This window comes from Mustela putorius, unplaced genomic scaffold (assembly GCF_011764305.1).
Source record: "Mustela putorius furo isolate JIRA1106 unplaced genomic scaffold, ASM1176430v1.1 tig00003988_pilon_pilon_pilon, whole genome shotgun sequence".
Classification (NCBI taxonomy): domain Eukaryota; kingdom Metazoa; phylum Chordata; class Mammalia; order Carnivora; family Mustelidae; genus Mustela; species Mustela putorius.
The window spans coordinates 16,166,245-16,183,205 of record NW_025422127.1 but is presented as its reverse complement, the minus strand read 5'-3'; the positions used below and the strand labels follow the sequence as shown (position 1 = coordinate 16,183,205).

Below are 16,961 nucleotides of genomic sequence, written 5' to 3'. Positions count from 1 at the left end.
TAGTGTTTGTCTTTCTCTGACTTATTTCACTTAGCCTAATGCCCTCCATCTGTGTTGTCACAAATGGCAGACTTTCCTTCTTTTTATGACTGAGTAATAGTCCATCTTATACATAAATTATTCCATTGGCCCTTGAGCAACATGGGTTCAAACTATGCAAGACCACTTATCTGTGGATGTTTTTAAAGGACTGACAGCAAAAGCCACAAGGCGTTGATGCCTGACTGCCTCATTCTCTACAGAACCAAATCAAGGGTAACTGGCACAGAGGTTGCACCTATTGCACTCTGAGGGGCCAGGGAGATCCACGGAGGCCCCAGCAGCCCCTGGGCAGGACTAGGCAGGCCTGTAGGTTACCTCATGTGCCCACTGGCTGGTCAAGTCAGGCGCCTAGGGCTGGCAGGCAGAAGGCTGAGCTGACGCGGAGGAGGGCGCCCAGAGAGCAGGGATATTGTGGTATAGATGGATCCCAGCCTCTTCCTCCCCGGAGTCCTCCCCATGCCAGCCTCTGGGGCTGCTCAGGGCCACTCCCAGGCTCTGTGGAAAGCCTTGCCCAACAGTGATGCCCCAGCGCTGTGACTTCCCGAGGCTGATGCCTCCCTGTGTGGCACAGCTGCCTATAGCCAGCTATAAGTTCGGCCCCTGTGGCTGCCCATGTCCTGCCCAGTGGCTGCCACTGTAAAGCCCAGACCACCAGGCCACACACAGCGCCATCCTGGGACCCTGCTTGACTACAAGCAGATTTTTTTCAATGAATACATGTACAGTACTATAAATATATTTTCTCTCCCATATGATTCTCTTAATATCATGTTTTTCTCTAGCTTTCTTTTTGTAAGAATACAGTATATAATACATATAACATGCAAAATACATGTCAATGGATCATGCAGGTTATTGGCGAGACTTCTGGTCAACAGTAGGCTATTAGCAGTTAAGTTGCCGGGGAGCCAAAAGTGAAACGATAACTCCCACTTTGTTCAATGAACTACAGCACACACCATGTTTTCTTTACCCATTCATCCATCGAAGGACACTTCGGTTGCTTCTACGTCTTGGCTATGGTAACTAACTATGTCTTGGCTGCAATGAACATGGATGGGGTGCACCTACCTTTTCGAGATAGTGAGGAACCTCCACACTGTTGCCCAGAGTGGCTGCACCAATTTACCTTCTGTAAATTTACCTTCGGTAAATTCATTTACCAACACCGGATGAGGGCTTCCCCTTCTTCTCATCATCAATAACAGCCATACTAACAGGTGTGACGTGCTACTGTGGTTCTGATTTGACTTGCATTTTGCTGATGGTAAGTGATGCCGAGCATCTTTACACATACCTGTTGGCCATCTGGATGTCGTCTGTGGAAACACGTGTCTTCAGATTCCCTGCACGTTTTTCAATAGAACTGTGGTGTGCTTTGGGAGGGGGTGTTTTGGTTTTTGGTTTTGGGGGAGTATTTGTTTTATCTTAATGCTATTGAGTCGCATGAGTTCTTTATATGTTTTGGATAATAACCCTTTATCAGATACAGGATTTACAAATATTTTCTCCCATTCCGTGGGCTGCTTTTTCATTTTGTTTATGCTTCCCTTTGCTGCATGGAAGCTCTTTCATTTGATGAAGTCCCACTTGTTAGATTTTGCTACCTGGGTTCATCTGACAGATACTTTACTGATGGTTTTTCTTTTTTTTTTTTTTTAACATGTTTTAATGTGTATGAAGTTTTCCTTCATTTGTATGTGCTGCACACGTGTGCTTGAATGTGTGCACACCGCATGTGTGTGTGTGCGCGCATGTGCGCATGCACACACGTGTGCGCTTACTAGCCTCCCAAACCACTGAAGCCCTGAGGTACTCCCTGAGCTTGGCCCATTGCTTCTTCCCCCAAGGATTCAATGCCTCACATTTGCATAGAACATCATATTCTGGCAATAAGATATTCTCCTATAAGAATCATCGACATCATTGTATATAGATGACAAAATTAGGAGGTTTAAGTTCTAAGTCATGCAGGTGACTAGCAGCAGGGCAGGAACTAGAAACCAGGTCTCCTGATCCCAAAAGGGATGCAGACCTTCCAGGGACGCCAAACTATGAAGGCCGAGGAAGGGCTCCCAGACACCATGGACCCTCCCGCCCTGCAGCTGAGTCCTCCCCATCTTTCCCCTCCATGCAAAACTTGTCTTCTCCCCTGAAAAAGAGGGGGTGTACCCTTTGCCAGCTCCCCTAAAAGTGTCCAGGGAGATAAGGTATGCCTGTCAATCCTTGTACAGGAAAAGAATTCATATGTAAATGATAATAGAGAGTATTTTTGAGGGCCAGATGCTAATTCTGCTTCATGCAGAATCTCCTTTACTACTTGGGGATTGAGGGAGACCTGCTCCCCACATCATACCCATTCTCCTGTTCTTCCCTGGTAACAATGCCCAGCCCCAGGTAGGACATCAGGATTTGTTAAATCAGGTGAGACAATCTTGTTCCCATATTTCCAAGCTACCTTGCAGTTTACTGTGACTATTTGACCCACTTCTGGCCATTGCGTCAGAAACCTAAGTCTGCTGGCAGAGGAATTGAGTGAGATTCTGGAGAAATTTTTTGCCTTGTGTTAACAAATAAACAGAAGCGTCTGGCACAATGCTTCACCTTCACCCTACCTTGAACTCAGATGTGATGTTTGGAATGGCAGCAGTCCTCTTGGGACAATAACAAGCACACGGATGAAGGCAGCAAGCAAAGGAGGGAAGGGCAGAAAGAAAAAGCATAGGGAGCTCTGGGGGCATCACGAAGCAGTAACCCAAGACCAGCAACTGTGACTCTGAGCCCACTCAGTCAATGGATAGACCAGATTTTGGGACAGAGACCTTGCTTCTCAGCCGGTGTCTCCACGATGAGGTGGCTATCCCCGTGGACAACATCACATTTCCACATTATATCTGCATGTGGGGGTCCCGAGTCCCCCAGAACCAGAACTAGGCGCGCACACTCCTGGCTCATTGCAAGCAGTCTTTTATTGGTAAAACAAAGGAATGACCGGCTGTGGCTGGTACCTCTCAGCAAGTCTTTCCTCTCCTAGCCTGTTCCCTAAAGACTGAATTGCCTCTGGAGACATCCCATACTCCCCCTGGGGCTGTGAGCAGGAGGGAGAGGCAGACACCTGTGGACTTTCACCAGATCCTTACCCACCAAGCCCTACCCACCCCCTCACCAGCCCTGCCACCGCACCTTCCCTCAGGGCCTTCCTCCTGAGGTTGCTTTCTGCCTCAGTCTCCCATCCCTCTTTCCTGCCCCTCCCAAACACAAACACAAACACAAACGCGTGTGCGCGCACACATGCGCAGGCGTGCATGTCCTCTAACAAGCCACCTGGCTGGGTATTTATAGACATTGCAGGTCCCCCAGTGACCTTGTCCAGCTGCCTGCCTGGCCAGCCTCTAATTACCCTCATGCCCTCTGCCCTGCTGCTTTGCTGTGCCTCAGACTCTCCAGGCAGAAGAGATGAGCCAGAGGCCTGATGTCCCACAGGCAACTGCACCAGCAAATCCAGGCTATGCTGATGGCTGCGTGTCACCTGCATTCACACAGGGCTTCTCAGTGGTCCGGGGAAGGGGCAGGTTGTGTGTGTGGCCTGCCTGGTGCATTTGAGGGAGACGGTGGCACTTCGCTCGGTGGCCATGCTCCTCCCTCGCTTTGCATTGGGAGTGAGAATTGGCCGAGCTGTGATTAAAGGACTTGGGAATCTGAACATTTATTTTCCGTTTCAAAGCTCTAGAGTCCAGCCAGAACTAGTATTTTTTAGCGATGGAAGTTTTAGAAATGAGAAGCAGCCTCATGGGGACAGAGCAGGGTGTCCAAATTCCTGGCTCTGTTCAGGGCAGCTGTGGATATTTCCCCCTTTTTTTCCCACTTAAAAAAATGTGGCTACAAAAAACCCATAAAATTTACCATCTTAACTGTTTCTGAGAGTACAGTGTGGTAGAATGAAGTACGTTCACGTCCTTGTGGGACCAAGCCCAGTTGCCAGAATCTTTTTCTTTCTTGCAAACCTGAACCTCTAGACCATGAAACACTAACTCCCCAGTCTCCTCCCCCATCTCCTGGCAGTCACCATTCTACTGAATCTGGCTACACCTAGGTACCTCACATAAGTGAAAACATACCTCCTTGGTCCTTTTGTGTCTGGCTTATTTCCCTTAGCATGATGTCCTCGAGGTTCATCCAGGTTGTAGCCTGGGTCAGAACGTCCTTCCTCCGTATTCTGCTGTATGGGGTGTTCTGTTGTATGGACACGCCACATTTCATTTATCCATTCGTCCACCCATGAACAGTTGGGTTGCTTCCAGCTTTTGGTTATTGTGAATAATGTTGCTATGAATGTAGGTGTACAAATATAGTAGATGTCCTTTTTAATGTCCTCTGTGTCATTTGAAGATGAAATAAGCCACCTAAGATTCGTTTGCAAAAGGAAAGGGCAGTGAATGTCTTTGCATGGCTATGTGGTAGTTTCCAGATTAAGTGCAGGCCCCTGGGAGGGGAGGAGGGGAAAGAGCAGTCAGGACCTGGCCTGATCCCCCTCCCTACTGCCTCCTACCACAGTACGTCCACTTCCAATCATTCATCCATTCCACACATATTCACCTACTTGCACTGAGCACTGGCTTAAGGAGTGGTGGGAATACAACAGAGAGAAAATCAGACCATAGTCCCTGTCTTCACAGAGTTTACACTCTAGTGGAGTGGACAGCAGATGAACAAAAGTCATAAGAAAAATACTGCATGTGGTATGTTTGTTGATAAACCTCTAGGCAAAAAAAGAAAAAAAAAAAGGAGGGCAAGGAAATCCAAAAGTAAGATGACTTTGGGAGGAGAGATGGGAAATGTTGAAGGCAGGCAAAGTTTTAGATCCTGTAGCCACAGGGGAATTTACTTACTGAAAAAGCATTAAAAAAAAAAAAAAATAGAAATGTAATTCACTCACCATAAAGGTCATCATGGGAAAGTGGTTTTCAGTATCCACAAAGTTCACAAAGTTGTATACCACCAGCACTATATCTAATTCCAGAACAATGTCATCATATAAGATGATATTTGAGAAATAGTCTATGCTGGATATCTTTCATCTGTTCCTCTCTCCATGCTCTCGGCCTCTCCTGACCCAGGAGGCAGACAGGGAGGGGGGCCTACATCAATAGGCTCCTTCTTTGGAGCCCCCAGGTGGCTTTAGCAGCTGGGAGCTTCTGCAGGGTTGAGAGGAGGAAGACTTACTCCTCAAGTCCCCTCTGGATGAGGTCCCCACAGGCTGACTGCATCCCAAGCTACAGTCCCTGTGGGATGCTTATCTCCACAGAGCTCATTCCCTTCCCCTTGTCCCTTCCAGCCCAGGATACAGCAGTGTTCCTGTGGTTTCCCCATATGCCCTGTCCATACCTCTGTAAATAGACCCCTTCTCCCCCTCCTTTCAAGCCACTCAATTCAAGTACGTGATCTCTTCCTGCCAGGGAGCCTGCCTAACAGAGGTCTGATGGAAGTGAGAGAGTCAGATACCCAAAGAGTGTGGGGCAGCAGAGCCACTGCAGGGACTGTTCAAAGGCCCTGAGGTGGGAAAAGACCAGACTCACTCAATAAACAAGATGCCGACAGTGGGTGCCTGAGTGGCTCAGTGGGTTAAGACTCTGCCTTCAGCTCAGGTCATGATCTCAGGGTCCTGGGATCGAGCCCCACATCAGGCTTTCTGCTCAGCAGGGAGCCTGCTTCCCCATCTCCCTCTCTCTGCCTCTCCGCTTACTTGTGATCTCTGTCTGTCAAATAAATAAATAAAATCTTTAAAAAAAAAAAAAAAAAAGAAGAAAAGAAAAGAAACAAGATGCCACTGTGGAGGGGGACCGTGAGTGAGGACAGACAGCCAGGGAGAAAGAGACAGGCCAGGGGAGGAAGCCAGGTCAACCCTCGGAAGGCCTTGAGGGCTGTGGCAGAAATTTGGGCTTTTATCCTAAGTAAGATGGGTAGCCACTGAGGTTTCTGAGCTGAAGAGCAACACCGTCTGACTTACAAAAGGAGGCCTCAGTCTCTGTGCTAAGAATAGCCTGGAGGGGGGAAGAGCAGAGGGAGGGAGACCAGCTGGCAGACAGAGGCCCAGCAGGAAACATGTGGGACACTCATAATGGGATAATTGGAGGAAAGTTTCTTTACAAAGGTGTGGATGTAGAGGAAACACAAGAGGAACCCAGGGCTTAGAAGCAGAGGAGCTGTTAACACTTTCCAAGTCATGGAAAAGAAGGAGCTACTACAGGAGCCTCAAGTGAGTGTGATGGTCAATTTTGTGTCAGCTTCACTGGGCCACAGGGTGCCTGGACATTTGGTCAAACATTATTCTGGGTGTGTCTGTGAGTGTGTTTCTAGAGAAGATTAACGTTTAAGTTGATAGACCTTAGTAAAATAGACTGCCCTTCCTAATGCGGTGGGCCTTGTCTGACCAGGTAAGAGCCTGAATAGAACAAAGGTTGATTCCTTCCATAAGTAAGAAAGAATTCCTGCCTGACAGCCTTCAAGCTGGGATATTGGAGGGTTTTCCTTCCTTCAGACTCGAGGAACATCACAGCTCCCCAGCTATAGAGCTTGAGGCTTGTCAGCCTCCTTAATTGTGTGAGCCAATTCTTTATAATAAATCTTTCTCTCACTGGTTTGGTTTGGTTTCTCTGTAGAAGCCTGGTTAATATAGAGGAAGTGTCAGGCAGGGATGGCCACCTGAAAAGGCTCAATGGTGTTGAGTTGAGGAATGTGGCCAGCATGAGGAGATCTCACTCTTTCCAGGCTCCTGCTGGGGCTCCTTGTTAGCTGAGCTCAATGGAAACGAAAGGACCAGACTCAACAGAGGTGGTCCTAACAGCTGAGACTCCAAGGACGCATAGCAGGGTGCATAGTGTGGAGCCTAGATCTGGAGGGGCAAACTGAAGGTATCCAGCATAAGGCCTAGGAAGGACATTGCCACAGTCCAAGAAAGAGACAAAGGTGGCTTAGGTCAGGGTGGCGGCGGTGGGTTGAGAAACATGGCTAGATTCTGGATCTATTTGAGAGGCAGAGCTGGCAGCATTTGCTGATGGCCTACATGGAGCAGCAGTGAGAAGAGAAGGGCCACAATGACTCCAAGATTTCTGGCCTGAGCAACTAGAAGGATGGGGTTGCCATTAACTGAAACAGCTTTCTTCAGCTTCTGCAAAAAAAAAAAAATGTTTTTGTTATTATGTTATGTTAGTCACCATATAGGACATTGTTAGTTTTTGATGTAGTGTTCCATGATTCATTGTTTGCATGGAACACTGGGTGTTCCATGCAATCCATGCCTGCCTTAATACCCATCAATGGGCCAACCCATCCCCCACACCTCCCTCCCCTCTAAAGCCCTCAGTTTGATTCTGGGATTCCATAGTCTCTCATGGTTCATCTCCCCCTCTGATTCCCCCACCCCTTCATTTTTCCCTTCCTTCTCCTGACATGCTATTCCTTACATTCCACAAATAAGTGAAGCCATAGGATAATTGTCTTTCTCTGCTTGACTTATTTCACTCAGCATAATCTCCTCCAGTTGCATCCATGTTGATGCAAAAGTTGGGTATTCAACCTCTCTGATGGCTAAGTACTATTCCATTGTATATATAGACCACATCTTCCTTATCCATTCATCTGTTGAAGGGCATCTTGGCTCCTTCCACAGTTTGGCTATTGTGGCCATTACTGCTATGAACACTGGGGTGTATATGGCCTTTCTTTTCACTACATCTGTATCTTTGGGGCAAATACTCAGTAGTACAAGGATGCCCACTCTCAACAATATTATTCAACATAGTACTAGAAGTCCTAGCAACAGCAGTCAGACAACAAAAAGAAATAGAATGTATTCAAATTGGCGGAGAAGAAGTCATACTCTCTCTCTCTTCACAGATGACATGACACTTTATGTGGAAAACCCAAAAGACTCCACCCCCAAATTACTAGAACTCACACAGCAATTCTGTAATGTGGCAGGATACAAAATCAATGCACAGAAACCAGTTGCTTTCCTATTCACTAAGAATATAACTGTAGAAAGAGAAATTAGGGAATCCATTCCATTTACAATAGCACCAAAACCCCTAAGAAACCTTGGAATAAACCTAACCAGAGAGGTAAGGGATCTACACTCTAGAAACTACAGAACACTTATGAAGGGAATTGACAAAGACACAAAGATGGAAGAGCGTTCCATGCTCATGGATCAGAAGAATAAACATTGTTAAAATGTCTACGCTGCCCAGGGCAATCCATACTTTCAACGCCATCCCGATCAAAATACCAACGGCATTTTTCAAAGTGCTAAAACAAACAATCCTAAAATCTGTATGGAACCAGAAAAGGCCCCAAATCTCCAAGGAAATGTTGAAAAAGAAAAAGAAAGCTGGGGGCATCACGTTGTCTCATTTCAAGCTACATTACAAAACTATCTTTTAAAGAAAGGATTCAATTGCTAATGAAATGTTCCAAATCTCTGATAGCATATTTTCTATTTTGTCAACGAAATACACCGACTTTGCCTCATTTGACCTTCACTGTCCCCTGAAGCAGGTGAGGGAGGTGTTCCACATCCAGGGGAAAACTGAGCCCAGCATGGTGCCTCCTACACAGCTGTGCTCATTCATAGTCACAGAATGAATGAAGGAAAAATTGATGTGAAACGGTGAGAAATACTGATTTGTCATATTCTGTTTGTAGAATTAGGGCTGGAAACCTAATTCATTCCATTGTCTGCCCTTCAACTGTTCAGAGATGAATGGACTCCAGCCTAGGCCCAGCCTTTGAGGAGCTGGTGACCAAGGACATGCGGATAGTCACCAAGTGATGTAAAGCAAGGAGTGTGTGGAGAAGAGGGGGAGAGCAGGAGTGGGGCGGAGGGGAAGGGGGACAAGAAGAAGAGGGCAGGATGCATGCACTTTTCACCAAGCTTCTCCCTGAAGGGAAGAGCTCGAGAACATTCTCTGACCAGCACTCACTGAGCAATGGTCAAAGATGTACATTTGTCATCTGTGCAAAAAGGAGCTTAGCTTAGATACGAGGCTTTCCTTTTACTTCCCTGTTCTTTTTCCTTCCCATTCCCCCATTCCCCCAAGACCACCACACTCATAAATTGACACTTTTAAATAGATATTGAATTGTAGCAGGGAAGATCTGAGTCATATTTCAGAAAGAATGAATTACTCCCTTCATAATCTAGGTATAGTCTAACTTTTCCCCAGAATACAATTGAGATGATGCTCTGGGACTTCCATAGCAGACCCTAAAAGTCAATACAACAGCCACTCAATTCTCTGAGCCTTCTAATTCCTGGAGGCCAGCCACCATGCTGGGAGAAACACCAAGCAGCCTACGAAGAAGAAGTTGGAGCAGGCCATGGGTGGGAAAACTGAGTCCCCTAGCCCTCCGCCTCAGCTGAGTTCCTTGCCAACAGCAAGGCAGCAAGCGTCAACTTGCTGGCTGGTTCAAGTGAAGCACCCTGGAAGTGGATCCTCCATTCCCTTTAAGCTGTTCCCATGGACATGGCATGAAGAGCCTTCCTTCCCTGCTGGGCTCTGCCCAAAATACACCCTCAATGACTAAAGAAAATACTGCTTTTATTTGAAGCCACTAAGTATAACTTAGTATATGAATAATTGATATTCTCACAACAGAACCTGCCCATGGTTTCCTTCTTTTGTTCCTTCTGTTTCTTGTATGCTCTTGGTTCCTTATAACCATTGAGGAGTCTCTGATTGGTGAACTCCTAGTCACCAGTTCAAGCCCAGTTCAGATGCTTTTTCCACTGGGACGGTTTCCCGTCCAACTTCCCTCCTCCTTCTTCCCACGTAAGGGAAAAAAAAATGTTCCCTCTACCACGTTGCCCAATACCTCACTTACGCATCAAGGAACTTAACTCCCTTTTAGCTGAGTGTTCTTTTGAGATGGGCCTTCCTGTATGGACTCCAAGTGTCTATCTCCAGAACCATGTCCAACCTTCATGCCCACTCTGTATATCTCATCTCCAGGGCTTGGTGAGGGGCTGAGACCAAGAAGATGCCCTAGGAAAGTGAGTTAGGTTGAATTAAATTGTGAAGGGTTTGATGTGAAATATTGACCAAGAGAAAAGTTGAAATACTCTTTCCCTCATGGCCCTTCAAAATAAAGCCACAATGTACATTACCCCCTAGCTGGCGGGAGGCAAGGTAGGGAAGCTCCATCCTGGCCTACAGCTAAGGGATGAGCCCCAAAAGTTTCTGAGTTTCAAGGATCTATCTTTTTTTTTTTAAGACTTTATTTATTGATTTGACAGAAAGAGATCACAAGTAGGTAGAGAGGCAGGCAGAGAGCGAGGGGGAAGTAGGCTCCTCACCAAGCAGAGAGCCCGACGTGGGGCTCAATCCCAGGACCCTGGGATCATTATCTGAGCCAAAGGCAGAGGCTTAACACACTGGGCCACCAGTGCCCCTCAAAGATCTATCTTAAGGCCTGATCGTTCCCTTGGCTCTATGCTCGGGTCCCACACTTCATTTTATTCCTGCTACGAAATCCCCTCTCTGAAGTTACTGGGCTCTTGACTCCTCTGCCCTCCCCCGCGCCTCCCCGCCCCCACTGCAATCCCTAGTATCTCACAATATGCCACCATGTACCTCTGAGCCATGGTCCTTATGAGCAAAATGTGTCAGAGTTGACAATGCATGCAAGGCAGTATATTTCAGAGCTTTTTCAAAGGTGTTTGTCTCTGGACAGCTGGTTAGGCACCTGTAGGGTGAACTACCTTAGCAGGTCTTTCAAAAGACATCACATCACTCATCATTGTAACATCAGTGTTTTCCTTTACGAGTACTTTGAGGTCTTTCCAAAACAAATCCAAAGGGCTGGGTGGGACTTGGGCCACCACTGTATCTGTGAAATGAGCAACATGAACATGGATAGAGCTTTCTAAGCAGCATTCATTCTTAGCACATTGGAGGAAGTCAGTGCCTTCAACAAGCTGGTGCCAGAAAGCAGGGGAGGGGCAGGTTCTGTGGGGTCAGAAGCTCACAGAATTTGGGGGTGGCTATCTATAGGAGAAAAGGAATACATATTTTAAGTACAAAAATAGATATAAAAGTGAATGTTTAGAATGAAAAAATTCACTCCAAATCACACATTTTAAGAAGGTGATGAATATCACAAAAATCCTAAAACCTAGAAAAATTACAGTCTCCTTATTTACTAATTGCCCCAGATGCCTGCGTAGTTAGTACTTTTTCTAAATTTGCAGTGATCTATAATCCGAAAAATATGCAAAACTCCTCTGAGATTAGGCATTCACAGGAACAATTCAAATGTGTACAGAAATTGCTGCCACCTTATCCCGAACCAAATAATTGTGCAACCAGCTTACTCTGATGCCACAACATTGACTTATTGATGACTGCGTGTAGGAGTTTTGTCACTAGAACACTTGCTTCTTCAGGCATTTCCCTGCGTTGGTGGCAATGCTGTGTGCCATTTTGCTGGAACCACAGATTTTGTTGGGACAAGACGCATTGGATACGCTGAGACGGGGTTCCATGCACCCCAGAGCTTTACCTGTGGTCCTCGGGTGGCCCCATCACCAGACCAGACCCATAGACACAAGCATCGCGATCACATTCAGTTTCGTGTCATCCCCATCCGAAGAGAAGACAATGGAAGACCCGTTTGTAATTACATTCAACATGAACACAAGAGAACCATTCGGGCCAGGCTGATGAGAACCAAATCCTCTGTCTGGCAGTTGTATTTGTTTGATCTTCGGAAGAATCTGCCAGCCTGGCTTCGGGCTCAGTGCATCTCAAATCTTATTTTTCCCTGCCCTCCCACATACTTGCAAGGGTGGGTGAGTGGGACGCTCACACGGTGTCAAACTTGGGCTGCACCTGCCCGCCCCGATGCAGTGATACTGAAGCTGGCAGGAATGACAGTGTTCCTGGAAGCCAGTCCTACACCCGCAGCTTGCAGATAACTTGTCTCTACAAGGAAGTGGTGCTGAGCTACAGAAATATATCCCTCCAAGCCCAAATTAAATGTTACCCCAATTCAACTTCCTCTTAGCCGGATCCCGCAAATGCCCAACTAACGGAAAATCAGACAGAGAAGTGGGAATGGCAAGAGACGGTGCTGTTAACCCCTGGTGGTTGGATAATCTTACTTTTGCAAGTAGTACAGAAACATTTGGGCAGAAGAATGTGCTGCCCCTTTGGGAGGGGCAAGGAAGGCTGAGGCTTCCTCTACTTCCCAGCAAATACATCCCCGGCCTCGAACAAGGAGCCTGTGGGGGATGTGGGGGCTGTAGGATGCTGACATTATCAACAGTTTTGTCAAAAGGCAAAGGCTTGGAGACGTGAGTCCCAACTCTGTCCCCGAGCCTCCCTGTGCCTCAGGGGCCCTCTGAAAACAGAGATGATGACACTGACCTCCCGGGAGGGCTCTCAGGCTTTAAACATCAATCTGTGACATCTCTTGGTAAGTCAGAGCATTGAACAAATGTCCCCTGTTATTCTCAGACCAGCGTCGTGGCATCTCCTCTCCTTGGGTCCAGAAGGAACAAGTCTATAGGACCAGCTCTGCCTCTTTAAAGTACGAGGTTGTGCTCTGACCCCTAAGGGAATGTCTTCTGGAATCAGGATAATCCTGCTGAGGTCGCTTAGGCCACCTCCTCCTCCCTGCTGTCAGGCAGGGGATTAGAGGAGAGGCCTGTGGATTAATGGGCTCATTCTGTCATAACCACCCCCCCTCCCCAGACCATCAGCCCCTCCTGGAGCCTGCTGGTCAGGCCAGGCAGCTCCTCTGTGCACCATTCTCTGCAGGGCAGAAAGAAGTCCTTGCCCCTGCCAAAACACTGTAGCAAGACCAGACTGAAAGCGGGGTGACCTCAGGCTTGCCGGGACTCGGAAGGCAGAAGGCCTGGGGACGTCCCAAGTATCTGGGTGACAGGTGGACAGAGCTGGCAGTTGGAGGCCGCTCTCCTCTCTCCCTCCTTTCACCCCGAGCTCTGCAGGGACACCATGCCAGGACTGCCCAGGTTCCACCCAGACACCAACGCCCCCCACCATCGGAGGCCCTGCTGCCCATGGCCAGTGGCGCCAGCCTCTCTACGGAAGACCACGGTCATGCTGAGCCTGCTGCTCTCCAGCACCTCCCTGCCCCCCACACACGGGCAGGCCAAGATTCCTCTGGAAACGTAAGCATCAAGTTCCGCCCCCACCCCATAGAATCCTCTGGCCTTGTCCTCCCTTCCTTCCTCCTGGAGAGTCAATCCTCTGCCCACCCTCCTAGCCTGGACCTCTGGCCTCCCTTGGGACACTCCCCTGGGGGCTTGCACTGCCCACCATCTCTTCCCCTCCTCTCTTCCCACCTGATTCCCATTCTGGAGCGGCACCTGCCACTCCAGGGACACCTGCCGGTTTCAGGCAGAAGTGATCATGAGGGCCCTCACACCTCCGGATGGGAAACAGGACAGTGACTGGAGCACCTGCAGGCCAGAGGGATGACCCTTCGTGGATAATCACTACGATGAGTCCACTGGGAATGGGGGCTTTGCTGGCTCAAAGCGATCATCGCAGCTCCCTAAGGATTTGTGAGGAAATTTGTGTTTCAACACTCTGAGAGAGTAAAGCGGTTCTAAACCGACAAAACAGATCATGCAGCCAGGCACTGAGCAAGACTGGACTTCTGTCGTCTTCACCTTCCCTTCCTGCCTCCTTCCAGGCCTCCTTCTGCATCCTGTCAGTCAGACCAGCTCCAGGAAAGACTCTGTTATCAGTCAGTTACACTTTAGTATAAAGCTTAGTTGCTCTTCCTTGCTCTGGCGGTCCTATTAAAGAAATGGCCGAGATACGTGGGGACCAGAGCATTCTAGATGGCAGGGGACCACTTGCTGAGTCCATACCCGAGTCCAGCATAATAGCCACCAGAGCCAGCCGCCAGCCTCGCATCTGAACAGGAGTGGGGACCGGGAGGCCGAACAAAGCACGCCTTTGTCAGGGGTGCATAGCAACGGCACTGTTGACGTTGGGTAGTAGAGCCTCTACTGTTTCTGAGCCTGCCACAGTGCTGTGCAGTTGAGGACACGAGCTCAGAGAGGTTAGGGGACCTCCCCACGTTCATGTGGGCAGTAAATGGAAGTGCCTGAATTTAAACTCAAGTCCACTTGACCTGCGCTTTCCCCACTGCTGGGCTATATGAGGATCTGTTGCTGAGGAAGAGGTTGAGAGTAATTTTCCATCTCCAGAACACACAGCAACTGATAGTAGAAGGAAAAACTCTGGGAATGGGCTGAGTGTTGAGTAAGGTAGCTGGAATCCAGGTCTTGGTTGTGGAGAACCATAGCCTGGACCGTGTACATAGCAACCTCGAGAGCTGGCCAAGATTACTTGCCTTTAAAGGTACCTGTGTCTGTACCTGCCCTCTCCCTTGGATCCAGACCTCTGCCAGGCCCCTGGCACCAGCCCTATTTCCCCTGCTGAATCCCCTTCTCAGTCTTGTGCACCCCAATGGCACCACATCTCCCTCAAATCATGCTCTTCCTTCCCACTTGACCCTCACCCTCACCCCTTGCCAGGCTCCTACTGCCCTTCCAAATCTGTTGCCACCAATATCCCTAAAGATTTCCTCCCTGCCCAAACCACTAGACATCCCTGGCCTCCTCTCACTGAACTTCCTTCTCCTTGACTCTTGATACCTCAACGTCCATAACAATGAGCTCTCCTGGGTCTCCTTGGGCAACTGAATGAAACTTCTGTCCTCCTCAAGCAATCCTTTCCGTCTGCCTGCCCCTGAGATTGTCAGTATACCCCAGGGTTTGTCACCACTCACAGGTCTTCTCATGCTCACACTCTCCTTGAATGAGTCCCTCTGCCTTCAGAATCTCAACTCACCCATATGCTAATGACTCTCTCAGCCCTGCCCCTGACTCTTAGACTGACATACGCATTGGCTATGGACAGCTCTTCCTGAAGATCATATGATGTTTTAAATTCAAGTGTGTGTCTTTCAAGATATAATACAATCAGTGCCTTCTGGAGTTGTGCAGTGCACAACCTGACCTATGGCACACAGCATCCCTGCAACAGGGAGGAATTCCACATTCTACATATCCCAGAACATTCTAGATTGCAGGGGGCCATTTGCTCAGTCCATACCCGAGTCCGGCATGATAGGCCACCAGAGCAGAGCCAGCCTCGCATCTGATCAGCAGTAGGGACCAGGAGGCGGAACATTCATCACCTTCCACCCTCCCCAACTTGTCCTCCACCCCGATCTTCCTGATATTCTGAATTTAATCCAACAACATCAACTTGACCACCCAGGCTGGAAACCTAGAGTCATTTTTGACTCCTCAAGCTCTTCTCTACTGTTTATGTAGAAATCTCTTCCGAATCTCTTTGGCAGGGTAAACTCTCCTGAACTTCTAACACTGACCTTAGATCCCGTTTGTCCCAAGAAGCCTTTTGGCACCACCACTACTCCTCTCCAAGCTTTGTTGGTACCCCTTCACCTTCATGCATGCATCACACTATCTGTATGTGGAGGGGTATCCCTCCTCACTGAGGGTGTTACAAAGGTGAGGACTACAATGAGGTCCCAGCACTGTGTATGATGGGGTGGCACATAGTAGGACCTCAATAATTATTGGCTGAATGACAGCATGAAGGCACCCTTGATAGGACCGTGTGGACAAACCCATTTGGCTCCATCCGGAGACGCTCAGATGAGGTCCTGTGTACTCATTGCAGGACACCCCCAGCCTTCCCAGGGGGCAGGACCTTGGTGCGTTTCCAGGGACGGATGGGAGGTCAGGGCTTCTCCACGAGGCTGCCTGCACCCCGGATGTGGGGTGGCCTCCTCACACTCCCCTGCCTGGCCTGCTGTCACCTGCACAGAAGCAGCTCAGAGCGTCTTCCTCTGCCGCAGCCTCATGTCCCCCTCTGCAGTTTTAATAGAGGATTCGGTGACCAGTAGTGACCTGGAACAGGGAACCCTGGAAAGCATGGCCCACTGAGAATCTATAGTGGTGCCAAACAGCTCCCGTTTCCATCCTCAGGGTCATCCCTGTCCAGGCCTGGACCCATCCACAGCCTCTTCCCCTTCTCCACTCACAGAGAAGAACTCTTGGGGGCTTAGGGTCAGAATGTGCTTCCCAGCTGGTCCTCCCTGCCCCCTCAGGGCAGCTGTGGAGCCCCCAAAGGGTCCTCTTGGTTTCCTGCCCCAACCAGGAGGAAGGGTAGCTCTTTGTGTGTGTTTCTGGGTATAGGTCAGTATGTATGCCCACCCAGGTATATATATATGAAACTCTATGTATTATGTGTGTCTCTGAGTGTGTGTCAGTGGGTGTCTGTGTGTGCACACTGTTGTTTTCTATGTGCATGTGTGTGTGTGTCGCACGTGTGTCTGTGTGTGCATATGTGAATACACACGCACTCCCGTCACCTGGCAGAGTGAAGCTGTGGGCAGACACCTTCGGGCAGGACCTGTATAACACCGTGACCAAGTACTCAGGCTCTCTCTTGCTGCAAAAGGTCAGTAACCCCCTCCCGGGGAGCTCAAAGGGTGGTCAGAGGGCAGTCAGCCAGGGACTTCCTCCTGGTGGAGAAGCAGAGTCCTCTAATCCCTGAACATCCATGCTTTAAGGGGTCTTGGAGAACATCTAATCCATTCTCCTCGTTCTCAGATGGGGAAACTGAGGCCCAGGGAAGGAATGATTTGCCCAAGTCACAGAGCAAGTCAGTGGCCAAGAGCAGAGGGTCAGTTCAGATCCTCCAGACGCTGATGCCAGGATAGAATTGGATGGGCCAGAGATTTACCTGGACAGTTCTGTAAAGAATAAAAGGGAGAGGGAGCAGGTGTAGACAGAGTGGGATCCTGCCTTTACACCTGTGAGCTGGCACAGGGAGGAAGGAGACAAGGGT

The 16,961-nt window shown here is 48.7% G+C and overlaps 1 protein-coding gene across 1 annotated transcript in view; it reads left to right on the top strand.

Annotated features, from left to right (window-relative positions):
* The first annotated feature begins 13,032 nt into the window (after window positions 1-13,032).
* CACNA2D4 (calcium voltage-gated channel auxiliary subunit alpha2delta 4) overlaps window positions 13,033-16,961 on the top strand; it is a 112,898-nt gene continuing 108,969 nt past the window's right edge. Inside the window, exons 1-2 of the mRNA XM_004773738.3 lie at window positions 13,033-13,234; window positions 16,490-16,571. Coding sequence (XP_004773795.1) covers window positions 13,059-13,234; window positions 16,490-16,571 — 258 coding nt within the window. The 5' untranslated portion in view covers window positions 13,033-13,058. The remainder of the gene's footprint in view (window positions 13,235-16,489; window positions 16,572-16,961) is intronic.